At 40.6% G+C, this 18,414-nt stretch overlaps 1 protein-coding gene across 1 annotated transcript; it reads left to right on the top strand.

Moving 5' to 3' along the window:
- The first annotated feature begins 5 nt into the window (after positions 1 to 5).
- On the top strand, positions 6 to 9,624 carry MRPL22 (mitochondrial ribosomal protein L22). Its single transcript, XM_069772413.1, has 7 exons — positions 6 to 112; positions 197 to 242; positions 2,162 to 2,297; positions 4,262 to 4,327; positions 4,856 to 4,933; positions 5,785 to 5,854; positions 7,066 to 9,624. Exons 1-7 carry the CDS (start codon positions 85 to 87, stop codon positions 7,275 to 7,277), a joined length of 636 nt encoding a protein of 211 aa, XP_069628514.1. The 5' UTR covers positions 6 to 84; the 3' UTR covers positions 7,278 to 9,624.
- The last annotated feature ends 8,790 nt before the right edge of the window (positions 9,625 to 18,414 follow it).

Below are 18,414 nucleotides of genomic sequence, written 5' to 3'. Positions count from 1 at the left end.
CGCACGCCGTCGCAAAACGTCGCAAACCACGCGCCTGGCCGCGCGTGTGCGGGGGAGCCTCTGCCGTGAAGCGAGGCGGGGAAGATGGCGGCGCGGTGGGCGCTGGGCGCGGGTGAGTCTGAGGGGACGGAGCGGAGCGCTGGTTTCGGAGCGTCTCGGCTGCTTATCCCTTGCTCACTGTGCCGCTTCCTTTCAGGTAGCGACTGGGTGCGCGGTCTCCTCGGCTGGGCGCGGCCGGAGAGGTGAGTCTGGCTCTGCCCTGATCCTGGAGCAGGCCCGTTCCTCCGGCGCCCCGGGCAGCGGGGCACTGGCCGTCTCGCTCAGGGGGTCCCCGGGGCTGGGGACCGGGGTCGCCTGGCTCGGGCCTGTTGCTGACTTCTCATCCTGTCCCGGCGCTGTGGGGAACAGGTCGCTCCGTGCTTCTGTGAAATCTTTCTACGTACTTGGAGATTGTGGCGTGGTGGAGGTGTTTCTCTCTTTCTCTTGACCCCTTTGTGTCGGGCATGCAGATTTCTTCCCGTTTTATGGTGCCTGTCACAGTAACACGGTACCTGTTGCTTCCCTCTGCGCCCTCCCCAGTCATTGCTTTTCTGTAGTTGCTGGTCTTTCCCCTCCGTCTGGAGGAATGGCAGAGTTGTGCTGGGGGAGCATGGGTCACTGCTGACTGTGTCCCTGACTGTAGAAGAAAGGCTGCTGCGGATTCTCAAAGTGCAGAGCTTTGGTCTCTGCTAGAGCCTGTGGAGGTAAATTGCAGAGACCTGTGTCACTGACGGAAGAAGAAATAGGCTTATGTTGCCTGTGCTTTGCTCATTGCCTTGCAATTGAACAGACTTATGTGCTAATTGTTTTACTTAGTTTTTCTAGTCTGTATGTCTCCCATTTGCTGCTTATGCATGATTCTTTCTGGAAAGGTGCTCAGCTTTTCTTTCCTGTTCCCCTTACCTACCCATTCATAATGTACTTTTGCGTGTTGCTTGTCACTGTTTTCTTTTGCTTACAATGTGTTTGTGTTCTCTTTTTTTCTCCTAAAGTTATGATAAATAGAGTTGCTCTTCACATGAGGTTGGGTTACATTAAGATAGAGGGAATGTAAGATGTCTTAGCTTGTTGAATGTGTTCATGTGTTTTGCTAATACCAGGAAGACAATACTTAGTTCATTACTATTTAAGTTGTTAAATTGCAAAGTGATATTCATATGCTTGTCAAATATTTTCCTGTATTAATCAATGATACTATGTCTGGTGATGATGAATTGCTGTCTTGATGAATGAAATTTTTAAGTATTAAGCAAATAAACCGTTTTTTGGCAAATATTTAAAAAAATATTTTGTAACATTTGAATTTGTACGTTATGCTACCCCCTACTGATGTGATGTGAAAACTTCAAGGTGTTCAATGCCCTCTTGACACTAATCAACATGTTCTGTTTGCCAGTTGTTTTTAAAATGCTTTGCACAACTTGGCTACCCACACGAAGCCATTCAAGCCTTAGTTAAACTCACAATATCTGGTCTTGAACTCATCTGTTTCTTGTAGTTATGAGTGGCTGTCAGTACTGCTTTACCTAGTCAGCAGGGGGCAAAATGTAGCTTGGTTTTCCTGAATCTGAGGTGAGCGAACTGACTGAAAACTAGAGTGGTTTTGCTATCAGCTGTCTTATATTGACTTGATTGCCTTTTGAAAGTAGTTTGGAATATCGTTCAAATTTCAGAATGTTTATAAACTTGTAATACTTTGTTGATACTCAGTCCCTTGAAAAACTAGAATTTTTTTCTGGTAAAAACGTTGTTGGTAAAAGTTAAATAAGTATTGGCTAGTCTTGGAAGAGATGTAAATTGTTTGTGTGAGTAACAAACCCTTTGTAAGAACAAAGATGTGACTGTGTCTTTCTGTGATGATCTGGGGACACTTAATGTAGAATCTCGTGCCATACCAATGTCACTTACAGTTCATGGTTTGCTTTAGGAAGCCTGAGGCTTCTTGTTAAATTAAAAAGCCCTTTCAACGTAAACTAGAGGACTTGAACAGTTTTATTTTGTGAGTAGTCAAATGTATCAGTTCTCTTTATGAAGACAGGTAAGTTCACAATTTTCCAGGTAATCTGGGCAAGGACAAAGAACTCTTGTGTTTAGCAGCAAAGACTGTGGTCTTGTCTTGCAGGTGGCTAGCATCCAGTAGCCTTTTTCCTTTGTCATGCATCCACACAAGCACATCTCTGCAGAAATTTGGGAAGTGGGAGAAAAAGAACAGGATTGTTTACCCTCCGCAGCTGCCTGGAGAACCTCGCAGACCAGCTGTAAGGATACACCTGTGAATTTCCTTACCTGTTTATGTTTAGCAACTTCTGAACAGGTGGTCACTGTCTCTGGGTGACTCCACAAGGTGCTAGTTTGATAGATTATTTATTTGTTATTTAAGATTTCAGTCAGTTTGGCATCTTTATATTGTAAAAGTTAACATCACTTTGAATGTTTTCCATTTCTAAATTATATTGGAGCTTCAAGTTGCTTGCAGCTAATCACTTACCTAATATGTGATGCAAGCTGCAAAGGTACCGTCCTCTGTTTGTAGAAGTCTCTGAACTACAAGGAGGTAGAAGTTACCAAGGATGTAGCGTTATACACTTATTTCCTGTCAGTACAAACAGAACAATTAGAGAGGAACACGATTGTATCGTTGCTTCTGTGCACAAAGATATAAAGGTAACTTTCCTTGAGTAGTGGAACTAGTGGTGCCTGTTTGATGTAGGTACAATAGAGTGCACGCTCTTTTCATTTCTTAATTTCTCTGTGTTATAGATTCTCTGAGGTCTGATAATGTGTTGCCTCTTGCTGTGGCCTCCCCGTAATGAAGCTGTTCAGAGGTTGTTTTCTGTCATAGCAGTTGCTTGAAATGTTTAATGTGGATTGAGAGGTTCTAAAGTTACGTGGGGAGGGACATGCGAGTCAGATGTGGCACATGACTGCAGGAGGTTTTTTTGTTAGGAAACCATTTTATATATACTGTACAGCGGAGTTGTTTCTTCAGTCTGTTGCACAATAACTTGTGTTTTACTAAGCCATAAACTGACGCGAAGAATCTAAAACCATTGTTACCTGTTTGCCCACTGTAGGGCCTTCTGCTGGCTGTTCAAGACAACTTTTGGAAAAGTCAGCATAAGTAACATGGTCAATTTTTTAAATGCAGTAATGACAGATTATTTTTTGATAACAGCAGGTTTATGCCTGTTTCTCCCTGTCCCCTCTTATTGATCGTTTTGTAACTGGGAAGTACAGTTAAATGTGAACAGAAGCAAGCCTCTTAAATTAAGTGGCATATAGAAAACTAAGTGTTGTGTATTTGATCACTGAAGGGACTAATTGGTGCTGCTTTCCCTACAGCACAACATGGGAGAGTTTGAGGTTAATTCTTCAGTATTTCCTCACTCTTGAACTGATATTTTGGAATTCCATTTTTGCAGTTGTTCTTCATTGGAAATTAATGTGTTGTGGCCTCTGTTAGGCATACTGCCCAGCAAAGCATTTGCAGTTCAAAAGAATAGGGGTGTTTTGGACATGTGCTTTTGTGGGCCATAAGCATTTATTGCTTCTGTGAACATTATGGCTTATGATGTAGAAACACATGCTATGTACTGTGCTGACTAATAAAATGTATGTGAAAGTGCTGTTATCGACCAATTTGCTTATTAAATCAGTTTTTTACCTGTTCAGAAAGAATGCTACCTCTTTCAAATTTGTACTGACGTTAAATTTTACTAGCTAGTTTTGGTCCCCATTGGTACAGTAATAATGTTAAATGGGTCTTTGGAGACAGCTCTTCATGCCAATCAAACTTGAATCCCTCTTCACTTATGAAGAGCTAATTAAGTTCATTCTAGTAATATTGTTTAGTTGCTATCCCAGTAAGTTGACTTTGACAGCAGAGTAATATTAGAACTGAATGGGTGTTTCAGGCTGCTTCAAAAGGTGGGGAGGAGGAAAGGAAAAGATATTGAAAAATCTTCTCATTATCCTTTTCAGGAACTTGTGTTTATAAACTAATTTTTATAAGATTTTATTAAAATTTTCTGTATGCTAGCTACTTTTTTTTTAATGTTTTCAGTTTCAAATGTCGAAGGTATGCGTGATTTGGTATGTTCATGGTATAGTAGGGGGAGTCATTTTATTCCTAGTAAGAAAACAGATTGTGGAGCAGACATGTCTGCTCCATTCTTGTTTTCACAACAAAATTACTGATCCTCTAACTTTTTTTTGCACCTAGGAAATATATCACTGTCGGAGGGAAATAAAATATAGCAAAGATAAGATGTGGTATCTGGCAAAACTGGTAAGCGAAAAGTACTTTGTAGTGTGTTTGTTAGAATGCAACATTTAATTGCTGTATTTGCCTTAACAGCTTAGTTCAATCATGGTCTAATCAGCATCTTCATAATAGAGTCCTGGGGAAGAGTGTGCATCTGTGCAGGCGAACAGTTGTTTGTAGTTTTGTTTAGCTGCTTTATCCTAGTATGCTCTCAAATGTGTACCCAGGATCATAGGCAGATTATGCACTGTGGAAGAATTTTTGTGCTGGTTTCTGCCTAGTAGTAGATGGCAAGGGTAACTTTGAACAATAGTAATGGGCTGTTTTGCTCTTTATGAAAAAAAAACTAATTAACTGTTTTATCAAGATTTATTCAATATTTAACTCAGAACTTCTGTATGTAAGATATTACATTGAAGAATTGGTAATTAAGGAAACCAAAGTCTTTTGATTTGCTCTTTATAATGGCAAAATAATTTAATTACTGTCTTCTGAATAAGAGAAGGGAAGTATTTGTAATTGCAGAAGTTAACTTTAACACTTTGGTTGCAGATAAAAGGAATGTCCATTGATCAGGCTCTTGCTCAGTTGGAGTTTAGTGATAAAAAGGGAGCAAAGGTGATCAAAGAGGTATGTAGTAGTATTCTTTAACACTCCTAGTTTCAAGAAAACTTTAAAATCAAATACTTATCACCAGAAGTTTGGAGATGTTTCTATTTCTGTGTTTTTCTATGTTTTTATTAAGCCCATTGGGAGCATATTCAAACAACATTTTTGTAGCAGTCATGTAATGTTGTGACTTATGAATATGCAGAGGTCACTTGTGCTGGCTGTTTTAACTTGTAATTGATAATAAATTACATGTGGGTACCCTCTCTAACAATGCCTGGTGTTAAGTTCATGGTAAATAATGCAGGATTCTTGTCACTAAAGGCTGCTACGTCTATGTGCTTTGGTTCTTAAAATTGTAAGAGATTAAGATATCATCAGGGAAAGGACTGAGTTCTGTAAAGGCATGAAAGCTTTTCATACACTGTAGTAGTTGTTAGGAGCCTCAAATTACTCATTTTCTTGGCCGAAGCATTGATTTCTGGCGTAATAATGACAAAGAAGTATCCTGTATTAGCTGAAAATATTGAATGGCCCAAGTTCATTTTGTCCACCTTGGAATTGTTTCTAGTCTGATGTCTAATTAGACAAAGGTCCATGGATGGAAGGCTGTTAAATGCTCGTGGGAACCATCTTTTCCACTCCCTTTCTTCCCTGCCAAAATGTAATAGAGTTGTAATGAAGATTTTTCAGTCTGTATACAAAGAACATACTTAGGTAGAAGATGTTTGTCTTTTAAAAATTTTGATTTCTATAGAACACTTTTCTGTAGCTGACTTAACATGGAAGAAATTGCAAGTTTATCTAGAGATAAGAAGTAGCATTGCTTAAATTCCTACTCAGTATTTCCATTTCTTTTCCTTTTGTTACAGGTTCTGTTAGAAGCACAGGAAATGGCAGTGAGAAATCACAACGTGGAATTCAAATCAAATTTACATATAGGTACATTTTTTTCTTATTTAATGCAGAAAAATGTCATTCTACCCTATGAAAAAGTTTTATCCTTAATAAGGTTTTGTTGCTTCAAATTAGCAGAAATGAATAGAGGATAGTTTCTAGTAAACTTAGCTTTACCAAAACATGAAAGGCATGTGCAGCACAACTGAAGTTAGTGTGGTTGTTGAGCCTTCAACCATCACTTTGTTGGTATTCTGGCATCTGCTAGATGCATTGTTTTTAAGATGCGTTCATCTGAGAGTGGGATTTCTGCTCCCTACCTATGTGAACAGAAAGTCCTGAAGAGGAGTACGCTTGACATGATTATGAAAGGCTAGACAATAAGAAGCAAACTGTTCCTACTTTTTATTGTTGCCAGTGAACATAGATGCCGGAAGCTTTTTCCGTGACTAGTACTATAGGTTTGCAGGATCAGAATGTAAACTTCTGTAAGAAACAGTATAAAAGTAATTGAATATTGACAGTAGACTTCTTAATAAAAAGGCTGTGTTATAGATAATTACAGGATAGTCTTGTAATAACTACAGCACTTTCTTGCCTAGAAAAATGTTAGAGAAATGTTTACTTGTAGGTGTTTTTAGGCCCAAAGAAAAAAATTCCCATTTTTCCAAATGTGGTATAAATGTTATTAAGCTGACCTCATAAGCTTAAAGTAACCTGGATTGTAGAGCAGATTTGATTAGAATTCTTTGGAGCCTTCTAGGCCTCTGCCATAAGAAGGTTTATCTGCTAGTGCAGGACTGGATGTATAGATAATGAAAATACCTCTGATGAGTGCAATAAAGGGAGAAAGGAAGGAAAATGAAGTCTGTAAGGCTTCTACAGGAATTCATGAGACAAACTACTGAAAAGCAGTGGAATTAATACCACCTTCAGAAGAGCTATATAATTTAGTAAGTGCTCAGTGTAGCTTCCTTTGGATTTATCCTTTACTACATATTTATCTTTGCATGCATGCTTTCTAAAGTCACCTTTTTGGTGCTCCTGAAGAGTGTTAATTCAGCTCACGGGTTTCTCTATAGCAGTAGTCTGCTAAATATAATAGAAGAAAGATGAAGGAGAGAATCCTGAGTAGAATTAACTTTTCATATGCAGTCATGAAAAATATACTGGCAAGACAGTGTTTCAGTTGCAGATGTGTAGTAGTTTATTCTTGACTGAATAGTCTTCTCTCCCCCCCTGCCTTTTTCCTTCAGCTGAGTCAATGACGGGCAGAGGCCGCTATGTGAAGCGGATTCGTTACCATGGCAAAGGCATGTTTGGCATCATGAAAATCGTCAGGTGCCATTACTTTGTGAAGTTGGTGGAAGGTCCTCCTCCTCCTCCAGAGCCACCAAGGACTGGTTTTGACCAAGCAAAAGAATACGTGCAGCAGCTGCGAAGTAGAACCCTTGTTAATACACTGTGACAAACTTTTGTGACTATATAAGTATTTCTTGTTTGACAATGTAATTATATAAAAGAATGATTAAAATAATGTTTTAGTTATATCTTTGGTGCTGCTGGAGCTGGATGATGCAAGAATTATCATAGGCTTTTTCTTACTTCTCAAGCCATAGGAGTGGAAAAATCTTGGAAAAGCAACAGATGTTACTTCTGAGTTACTTGGACCACAGCATTCAAGCTCTACCCTGGACTATCAAATCTAGAACATGCAGTGCTGTTATAAAGCTTGTGAGGAACTGTGGTTGTCCTCAAATTCATGTAGCTGTCTGTTAATGTATGGTTGGGTCTTTTATTGTAAAAATATGTACTTGACAGTCACATTGCAAGATCAAGACTTGGACTAAAATTACTGAAATTTAACATCTTAAAGTATCTACAATAGTGGAACAAAACAAGTAACAAAAATAGTTGAGATTATCGGGCATTAATTTATGGTTTCTTTATCTAAGCTGTAATGCTCTTTCCTTACAGCCTCTGTTGTGCATCTTAGGCATTGTGTCTGGCAGTGGGGAATAAAAAAATAATTTAAAGTTCAGGTTTTGACAGAGTCGGTAGGTGGCAATGTTTAGTTTGTCAGAGGGAAGTGGCAGTGAAAACTTACAGCATGTTGAAACTGTGTTCTTGATTCTGACCATGGCATTAATAGTCTGATATGTGCGTGGAGTTCAGGCTGTTCTCTGTGGAAACTCAGTATGGGTAACAGGCACAACATGGAGAAAAGCTTGTCTTGGTGAAGAGTGAACAAATCATTCTGCACTGTCTGGAAACAAATTGCTTTTGTAGTGTTGAGGTGAGTAAAATGCTCTGTGGATTTAATATGGAATGGCTTGTTGCATATACAAATTAGGCTTTCAGTTCTCTGAAAACAATCCTATTTTTATCATTACTTCTTTGAAGAGAAAAAGACTGAGGTCAATAGGGGGAATCTCATTTCACCCAGTCAAATTTTCAACTCAGGTGGCCAGAGATCATGAACATCAGCATAAAAAGAATGAGTAGTTGCTTGTTTATGCAAATGTCTACCTTTCTTTTCCATTCTGGGAACATTAGAATGGGAGATAGATTGCTTACTTCATTTGGGTCTTTTTACCACACCAACTAGTGGTAGCCTTTCTTATGCGTGTTTACTTTGCTATTGTTCTTGAATGATGGCAAAGGAACAGTTCCTATAAGGAAACAAATTATTTTTGTTGTCTTAATGAAGGTGGCATACAGTTGTTTCTTTTGGCTACCAAAGAAAGGGTCTCATGATGTTAAGAGTATCAGGGGATTGTGAAGTTACACAAGAAGTACATGCATAGCTCAATGCCATTAATGGGTGCTTATTTGCAGTCTGTTTCTCTGCAGTGCACTTACAGATGCATTACTTGCTTTAAAGCCACGATTTAGTAACTTTTATCTGAAAGGTATGTTCCTGATAAAACTCTCTATCTCTGTAGTCCCTGATGTATGTTTGAAGAACTGTTTCTGGTGTGCTATGATAAACAGCTGTGCTTTGCTCTGCCAGTTGCCGTTAAACTCTTTTGTCATACTGAGTCTCTTACAAGTTGTAGCAAACTTGAATGACTTAATCTTTTTAGGGGTCAGTGATCTGGGAGAAGCTAAGGAATTGCAAAATAAGCCAAGCTTAATAAATGCTTGTCATCTAAGCATGTAAAACCTGGCTTTTAGGTATTTTGTTCCAGTACCTGTTTCTCCTGCATGCTGTAAATGTTTGTTTTGGATCCCTTCTGGACCCCCAGACAGGGTTGTATCCTTATAGATATCGTTGCTCTAGTTATGAATCTGCAGATGGGGAGAGAAGTGAGAATGTGACTGATGTCTATTCCAGCTTCTTTATGATGCTGCAGGTGGCCCTGACAGTCTATACAAACAGACCTGGGCTTTTAAAATTTTTCAGTCAAAAAGCAAGGTTGTTGCCTGTCATTCTTGTTTTCTTTCTCAAAACAGTAAGTGGGAAGACTCTTTTTTTGACCTGCTTTTCAGCATTGTGCTTATTCCTTAGTACCCTTTTCCGCCTCCTTAGAGGCATAACCCCTAGTGGATCCTTATGGTGTTGGCTAAGGAATCTCCACAGCTGTGTCTATAACAGTACAATGATGGGAGATTGGTGAGATGAGGGGCTTGAACTGGCTTGATCCCTGCCTTTCACTGGTAGGATGGTAAGAGTGTCTGAAGTGGTTTCTGTGATAGGTGCATCAGAACATTGGTATGGGAACCTGCCTGAACTTCCTAAAAATTCAGTAAGACCTAGTGATAAAGCTTTATACTGTCAAGTTCTATATATAAATAAAATTTGGTGTTTTTGATTCGACTGTGCTTTCTTGGTAATTAGTACATCCACACATCAGTCAGATAGTTGATTTGGATTCAGACAGAAAATTCCATGCAAACTACAACAAGTCTTTAGCAGAAGATCATCATTTATTACTGTGACCTCCAATAAAAGAACATTCTTAAATAAGCTGTCATCGGAAGGGTGGGAGAGAGGCACTTAGGCCTCTACTTGATGCTGATTTTATTAGTAACGTCTGGGGGCACTGTAAACTCACCACTTGTGTATATATGTGCTGGTGTTCCAGAAACTGGAGAAGGAGCAAGTATGTGTGAAGGTATAGTAAGGCTTTAGGGAAATCTGAAGAGAGTAGAACTGTGAGCTGTGCTCAGCAATGTGAGATTTAATTGAGGAAAACTTAAAAACCTGCTGTTGGGCATGTTCATAAACATTTTAAAGTAGCCAGTGAGAAAGTTGAAGGACTTTTGTCAGACAGCCCCATGTCTTTTTGGATGTGGGGTTTTTTTCCTTTTTAAAACTCCTGGGCAGTTACTGAGGAGGTAGTTCATCAAAGGTAGAGTAAGGAAGCACTCATGAATATAGTTATAAAGTGACCATCAGCCTCTTTAAAAACTTGGAAGATAAATGTGAGTGTGATAGACAATGACTGGACAGTTAGGGACCTCTGATTCTGGTCAGGTCTGTACTGGAAATTGCTGTTGTGAGGTGGACTGCGTTAGGGCTCGGTGGTACCTGGGCACAGACAGGCACGTTCTGCCTGGTGCTTCAGCTGCGTTGCTGTACCTGGCATGAACTTGACTAGGCCAAGGTCACACAGTGCAAATCTTCTGATTACCCCTGTTTGCACAGGTGGGAGGTGTACAACTACTGCCACCTCCGCATTGCGGAGTTGCTTGGGAAATCCTTCAGTCACTGGAGTGAAGGAACAATAGGAATCAGCGTTTGCGTTCTGCCAGTCCCTATGAAAATCCACTCCTGGGATCCTGGAAAGTCACTTGCAAACAGAATTCTCCTTTAAATAGAAATAAGGTTACTCCTGATATCCTCAATGAACCATAGAAACAAAGTGACATTCTTCACTGTATGAGCTATAGTGCTGCTGAAAATGCCACTATTTCTAGCTTTTCAAAGAGCAAGCCTTTGTTGCTGAATGACATCTATCCAGCTGCACTTCAGCCATGTAATTTAAAATAATTACTAATTAAACAAAATAAGAGACTGTAATAGCAATAATAATCACACAAGTTGCTGTTTGCTGGAGCCTTACCTAGGGAAAATAACTTGAAAGAAGGGGAAAGTTTCAGGAACTGGCTTTTGAGTACTTAGACTGAAGTAAGGAACAAGGTATCTCTTGGGAGTAGTCAGCAAACGCAGAGCTAATTTTGTATTTGCTCTATAATATCAACACTCTCTTCTTGTTTCAGGGAAGTTGTACGCTAATACAGAGGGCAGGCTGCCATTGAAGAGAATGAGCCAAGGAGAGAATAACTTTACATTGGGCATATTAGGCATCCACCTCAGAGTATTAGCTGAGGAAATTAATCTGAAGGTCTATAATACACTTGAACAGAGCATTCTTGAAACTTAAGACAAAACGTGGGGCAGAGCATCTGAATAACTTCTGCATCTGTGGGTGCCACTTCTGTGTGTTGCATAGTAGTACAGCTGTCAAGATTTGTGTGGTAAAATGAATTTGTCATATATGAACCTAGATTCCACTCCCTTTTTCTTTCCTCCAAAAATAATGAAATGGAGGCTTAAAACATATTCATATGATATCTTTATTTTAAATTAGCTTGGAGTTGGGACCATTGTCAACACTGCACCCAGTCACCTGTGTCTGTCTAATGCTATTGGAAATCCAGCCACCTCTCTGTTAGCCTGCACTAGTGCTACACTACTGTCCCTGGGGAAACTCCCGGCAGAGTCCAGCCTGAGCCTCCCAAGCTGTGCTCTGTTCTCCTTTGTCCCATTGCCTGGTGCTACTGAGAAGTGGTTGACTCTGTCACATTGTAACTCTCCTGTTGCTATCAGATCACCCTGCTAACCACCTTTTTGGCAGGATGAACAAGGCCACCTTCAACCTCTCCTCATCAATCTACTTCTCTAGCCCTTGTGCTGTACCCTCTCCAGTTTTCCTGTCTCTGTTGCAGTGGGGGACCTAAAACAAGACTCAATGTTCCAGGTACAGCTTCACCAGCACTGATGAGAGGGAGATAACTTCCCGTGGTTGTCTGGCCGTGCTGTTAATGGAGCGAAGTATGCAGTTTGCTGTATCTGTGATGAGAGTATGTTGTTGGCTCACATTCAGCCTGATGTTCATGCAAGTCCCAGGTCCTTTTTAGGTCACTCATCAGAATTGCAGTAAGTACCTGTGTTCCAGCTCTCATTGCTTGTCTGTGTACACTAATGAGGACTCCTTTACCACCAGGAAACTCTTCTGTTATGTGGATGATAATTTTCTTTTCCAATAGAAAAGTTGCAAAAGAGTTTTCTGGCTTCTGTTATTAATCAAACTCTTAAGTGCTATCTAAGAGTGGAGTAAATGCATCTGTACATGCTATTGTGGTAAACTGTCAATGTATGCAGCTAATAAGCGGTGAAATGCGTCTACATCTCTCCTATTGATTATCTCCTTCAGAGCAAGACAAACATAGGTCCTTACTGTATGCTGGCCATGTAAACTAAAACTTTAATTAAATGAAAACAGAGTGGACTGTGAGGTGCACTGCACTGGGCCATTAAAGGATTGCTGTTCAAAACCAGCTCTTCTAGATGCCCCTGATTCCTTGCCTTCTTTTTTTCCCCACTTAAAATTCCCAATAGTGCATTAAGATGAACTCAGTAGTTAGTAAATTTTCCCCTGTGTAGTTTACAAGCTCAAGGTTATGGGCTAGAACAAGTAGTGTCATGCTATAAATCAGGTGTAATGGAACAGCTTGAGAGAGCACACAGAAGTCCTTCTTCCCCTCACACTGTGTGTGTCCTAAAACTGAAGGTAGAGTTGGCACCAACCCAGAAACCCCCACAAACGGCTGATTAAATCATTAATAATAAGCCCCATCCTGCTCTCTTCTGGACTTTGAATTCCCTGAAATCATTCCAGTACAGCAAGGTGTGCTGGACAATTCTTAAAAGGGCTGCAAGTCAGAAAAGACAGAAGTTTTCACCAGAAAGGGGATGTTGCTGAACCCAAATGTGGTGCAGAATGGAAGTGGGACATCGGCCTTGTGGTAGTTCTTCCAGCAACTAATGCCTTTTGTCAGTGTGCTGTATCATAACTTACATAGCTTTAGCTTTCAGCTATTCCTTATGGTTCTGGTTCTCTCCACTGGCTTAAAAAGTCCTTTTCTGTTTCTTTTGGGCCTGAAATGTGTCACTAGTTTGGTGAGTCTGAACATTGGACCATCTAAAGAAGAACCTGCCTGCACAGGCAGGGGAAGGCAGTCCTGAGTCAGCAGCCAGGGTTCTCCAGCAGGACTGGGCGCAGGGTTTTACTCGGGTTAGTGTTGTGACTGAAGGCTGCCTGCATGGGCTCGTGTTCTGTCAGCTCGGAGCACAGCCTGAAGCAATGGTCTGTGCTGCGACAGAGGTGCCCTGAGTTGGAGCCTGTAATGTGGTTCTTGTGAGAAAAAGACAAGCTGGAGATACCGAACCTTGAGCTGGAAGGGTTCAATCGCCAGTGATGACTTCTACATAGAGCTTCTATTATAGTAGTGGAAGAACTATGTTGTAATAGCGTATCCATGCATGTGCTCTAGCTATGTTTTGTCTGCCCTGTCCATGTGAATTGGGGAAGCCGCCCGAGATCCCTGTTAGTAGCAACTTCTTAAATGGCACTGTTCCTAAGTTTCATCCTGAGTGTGCCCAGGGCCTTTGGTAAGTGTAGAAATGTGGTTGCAGACAGTTGAATGAGGGAAGATAAATGGCACCTTCTTGACTGAGACGTATCTGGGGAAATTTGAGTATGAAACAACTGGAACTGTGGTGCCCTTAGAAGGGGAAGGTGATTTCCAAAGTCAGTGAAGGGAAGGGACAAAACAGTGTAGAACTTAGATTTACCTTGGGCTGACGGGAGTAAGGGTCAGAAGTCTGGTGCAGTTACACCTCTTACCTAAAAAAGTCAGTGGAAATTTCTGTCTGAGATCCAGGCAATGCCAACTAAACTGTTGGCTAAGTAGCTAGTATGTCACATGTCAAAGCAGAGATTCCCACCTGTTCTCATCAAGTCCTAGGTGTTTCAAAGATACTCTTCATTTTTCTTTTGCTCTTATTATCTGTCTCTTTAGGGGGGCCTGTGCTCACTACTTTTGTGGGGATGGATGCTTGGAAAGCAATTATTGTTCATCTTCTCCATCTGTTCTGATGCTGGATATGCCTGTCCTTCTGAAGGCTTTCAGAGTCTCTGCTAGGAATGCATTTCTTCTCCTAGTGTTCAGAGATTTGTATTTTTAATAGGTATTTGTTTTAGCTATCACATGCTAGATTTATTCACTCGATAATCTTAATCTCTCAGCAACTCAGGCAATCTTCTCATGTCCTGATCTAGCATGCAGGGGTTTTATTCATTTAACAGTTTGGCTTTTGGATCAGATAGCTGTTAGAGGTAAATCCTGCAGTGTGCTGAGTATGCTCAACACCACTGGAACTGAGAGCAGCAGTAACTTGCAGGGAACATATTCCAGGATTGTGCTCTTAGAAGCTTTCTTTACACATGAAGTTTATGAATAAGTTATTGTGTGGTGCATGTCTTTCCTTCCTAGACCATACCCTTCTTTAATATGATTTCTCACTGATAAGTGAGACTTATTGATGAAATTTTTGCAATGACTGCCTGTGCTTAGCTAACCACTTTTGGGTCTCTTAGGAGTTCTTTTCTATGTCCATCTTCTTTGATACAAAACAAAGGCATCCTTCCTTCTTCAAGGTGTGCTTTGTTAAAGTTATTTGGAAGATGAGAGGGAAAAGCAAACAAAACTACTTTCATGAAGTGACACTTCTACCCCACTCCAGCACAGTACAATAAATTCAGTATCATTGTCCCTGAATATAAGACATTAACATTTCTTTCTATCTACAGCAGGAAAAAACAACAGCTCTTTTTCTTGATCTCTGACACAGAAGCCTCCAACTTATTACTAGTTTTTAAAAAAAAATACTGAATTCAGATCCTTTATCAGACAGCATAGTATCCTCATTTCTCAAAAGTACGTTTTAGATCATATTTGTTCCTGATAGCAATCATGGGGGCCAAAATTCTAGGTTTCAGAAGGAGGCTAATAATAAATTTTCCCGATATGGTACCTGGGGTAGCAGGGGAATAGGGGTGATGACCCAGGGGTGCATCATATACCTGCAGGGCGAAATGCGACAGCAGCCCCAGTGGTAGTCAGTTCCTTGGCACAGCTGTGACTTTGGCAAGCCAACACATTCATGGCACTGACAGCGTAAACATTTTGTGGCAACTGTGCAAAGCAGGCAGCCAATTATTTTACTAATGATTGCTTCTCAGTGGTCTCCTCCTCCTTCATCTGCCCTAGAGAGGAAAACTTTCTCCTCTCTACTCTGTCCTCTTGGATAATGGCATAAATGGTCTCTTTCTGTAAAAATGTGGTGCTAACACTGCAGTAGCCTGTGCTGTGTGGGACTTGGCTATGTAATTACGTTCCTCATCTAAGTTCCCTCCTTTTCCAGACTTTATTTGTAGATCCTGTCTGTGACTGTGATAGCTGTAGCAGGGATAGTCTGAGAGCTTGCATCTCCGCTGACTCCTCTCTGAGCTGTTCAACTGTTTCCTGTTAACCAAAGTGATAGAAGCGTTAATGCTTCCAGAGTGTTTCTAAAATTCTCCTCGTGAGATGCTCAGTGAGGGCTTTGCATAAATGGGTGGTGACCTTATGCTGACTTGTTTGCACAGCTGGTCCAGGTTGACTCCAGTAGTTTCAGCTGAGGAACATAAAAAAACAGTTTGTGTGCCCATTAAATTCTCAGAGTAGTCAAGCCCATGGGGAAGTTCAGGGCTGTAACAGTGTATATACGCAAACAGAAAGAAAATGTTTGGTACAGTATGTGGGTATGTCAGGGAACAGAGTGGTAATTCTTCCAGCTTGAAGGTATGTTCATGATTCAGTGAGTTGAAGGTTAGTTGTTGTGCTCTCAACAGGAGTAGCATGTCAGGAATCCCAACTTAAAAAGCTGTTTTTGGTTTTGGAAGCCCAGGGTTCATCTCTCTGTTTAGCGAATCCTGTAGGTTAAATCTGAGTGTTTAAGTTGTACTAAGTTAACTCAGTTTCTGGATAGCAGATGCCTGCTGGAAATGATTCACAGCTTCCTTAGCAGTCATCTAAGTACTGTCATCTGAACAGAATCGTGGAAGATTTCTAGGCAATATGACCATGGCATCACTCTGACCTTAATTCTGATAAATACAAACTGAGCTCCATCCTGCTGGTATTAGATTGCTACCAGCCTCTGAGCTACCTAGATTAAAGCTAGCTGCAGTGTTCAGCAGTGAAAAGGTAACTTCAGATACTGTCCTCTTCCATTGTTTTTAAAAGGAGAGGGGTATAGCTTCCTAACTGAAGACTATCCTCTACCTCACCACCGTTGTCAGCTATGGAATCCAATACAGCACTTTCATCAAGTGACAGTGATGAAGTGGTTATTAAATGCAATAGAAACCATTCAGGCCCCTTTTGATTAAAAGCTTCACTCTTATCTCTGGCTTTCTATGTTCTTGGAAAAGAGCTCGGCAGAAAAACAAAACTATGGAGAGAAATGCTCCCCTACTTTGTTGTTTTGGGGGGACGGGGCTTTCAGGCGTACAAAGGTAGGTATTTGCATCTGAAGCAAAGGGTTGATATATTATCATCTAAAACTTAATCTTGAGAGGCTGGGGTACCTCTCCTCCCCAGCTTGGGCACAGGGCTTTTGAGCAGTGATCCAAGTGGATTAAACTGTGTGGAAATGTCATCTTTTGGGTACTTATCATGGAATAAAGCACCAAACATTTGAGAAATAACCATTACTTTGCATATAACACATGCCAGAGAAAGAGTGTGAAAAAATGTCAGTGCCCTTCTATTAGCCAGCTCTTTTGAATACAAACATAAAATATTAATTTAAATCAACTGAAAGGCATTAAAAACTTGATGTTCTCTTTGCCCCAGAAGTACTCTGCTGATAAGAAACAAATTAAAAATGCAGAGTTTTCAAATAGCAAAAATGCTGCATATTTCAAATGAAGTTGGTCTTTTTATGTGTAGCATTTTGGACTAAAAAAAAATATATTAAATGCACTTAATGATTACTGTAAATGGTGAAGACATCAAAGTTTGGCATCAAAGTTAAATGAAAGCACTTGGAAGTCTGTTTGTTTGATCTGTACATAAATAAGCTTAAAAAGAAGCCAGGGGTTTTTTTACACAGCCGGAACTGGGTAGCCAGTTCAAATTCCCCTGCATCTCAGGGATTCCCAAACTAGGTTAGATCCAAACAGGGTCATTATTTTTTGTTGGGTTTTTTTTTGGTTGGGTTTTTTTTTTTTTTTTTTGCATTTGCCCAGCATGCTTCTATGCCAATGCACCAGGGAAAATGAGTTGGAAGAAGACACATGTCACAGGCTCTTATAAAATGTTTTTGAGTTCATATGGAGAGCAGACAAAAACTAGGATACTGAAATAAAAGCCTCTCTCCTCTTGTAGTTTTGGAATGAGGACTATCAAAATGAAGGTAAATTGATGAGTCCTTGACCTTCTTGGAGCCAAGTCTTGTATAGTTAACTATAGTAATCTTGGTTGTGTTTCACCACCAAACATCCATTCCTGGGTTGGCAAGAAGGTGTGAAGTAGGAATATGGGTCAGAGCTCTGTTAATTTATATCAGCTAAGGATCTACTACAGAACTGAGCCACGCTAATGTTCAATTCATTTCAGTTCACTCTTATAAAAAGAAACAAACAAACTTGATGTGGAATCTGTAAGAAAAAATAGGACTTGACTTCTTTAGTGCCTTTCGCCAAAAGACCCCACTGTGCTTTACAGTGATTAACTCTTACAGGAATCTGCATGGTGCAGAGGAATTACTCTGCGCTCTGGGAGCTCTTTTGGTATAGTGCAAACATAAGACCTTTATCTACAGAGAGCCAAGCTTCAGCTCATTTAGTTTGAGAGCTGAAAGTTGTAAGCAACTAGAAGCAAGACTTCAAAGAAAACCACCTTGGTTCCTGTGACTTCTGTTTAGTGGTCTGAACCTTTTGGGATCAGCAGACTTTCAACACTTAAAGGTGTGTGAGGGTAACACATGCTCTCAAAACTGCTACAAATTTACCCTGTTTCATTTGGCCTCTAATCACAGCCTCTCTGAGCACAGACCTTTCAGCAGTAACCTAAGCTGGAGCTGCGTATGCCTCTGTGGTCCAAAGGAAGATGTTCTCTTTTGAAGAGCAACTTGAAAGGCCATACTTCACCTGACACAGGAGAACATGCTGCTGCTTCATCCTGGCCTCTGTTTGTAGCCCTGGAGTTAAATGTTATCCTCCCCGGGAAGGCATCTCAGAGGAGGCATGTCCGAACCTGTGCCTTTGGATATGATGATTTCACGGCCTCTTCTGGGACTGCTGTATGAGGTCACTGCAGGGCAACCAGCAAGGCAAGTCTTAGTGGAGGACTTGCCCTTCAAAAATTCAGCCACAGCCTCAGGGTACGTGCCTCTGACTTATAAAGGTATTACTTTTCCCTGTTGAGAAAGTCAAAATTATCCTCCCCCCATGTTCTCTTCTGTTAAACAGTTCCACAACACATAT

The sequence above is a fragment of the Haliaeetus albicilla genome, chromosome 27 (genome assembly GCF_947461875.1).
Source record: "Haliaeetus albicilla chromosome 27, bHalAlb1.1, whole genome shotgun sequence".
Lineage (NCBI taxonomy): Eukaryota > Metazoa > Chordata > Aves > Accipitriformes > Accipitridae > Haliaeetus > Haliaeetus albicilla.
The sequence above is the reverse complement of the archived record's forward strand: the minus strand, read 5'-3'. Positions and strand labels throughout refer to the sequence as shown.

What these genes read in the sequence shown, in the direction of transcription:
- MRPL22 (XM_069772413.1), top strand. Translation starts at nt 85, where the DNA reads ATGGCGGCGCGGTGGGCGCTGGGCGCGG. An exon ending in GAGAACCTCGCAGACCAGCT is followed by an intron (nt 2,298 to 4,261) that starts GTAAGGATACAC and finishes TTTTGCACCTAG; the next exon opens with GAAATATATCACTGTCGGAG. An exon ending in CAAATCAAATTTACATATAG is followed by an intron (nt 5,855 to 7,065) that starts GTACATTTTTTT and finishes TTTTTCCTTCAG; the next exon opens with CTGAGTCAATGACGGGCAGA.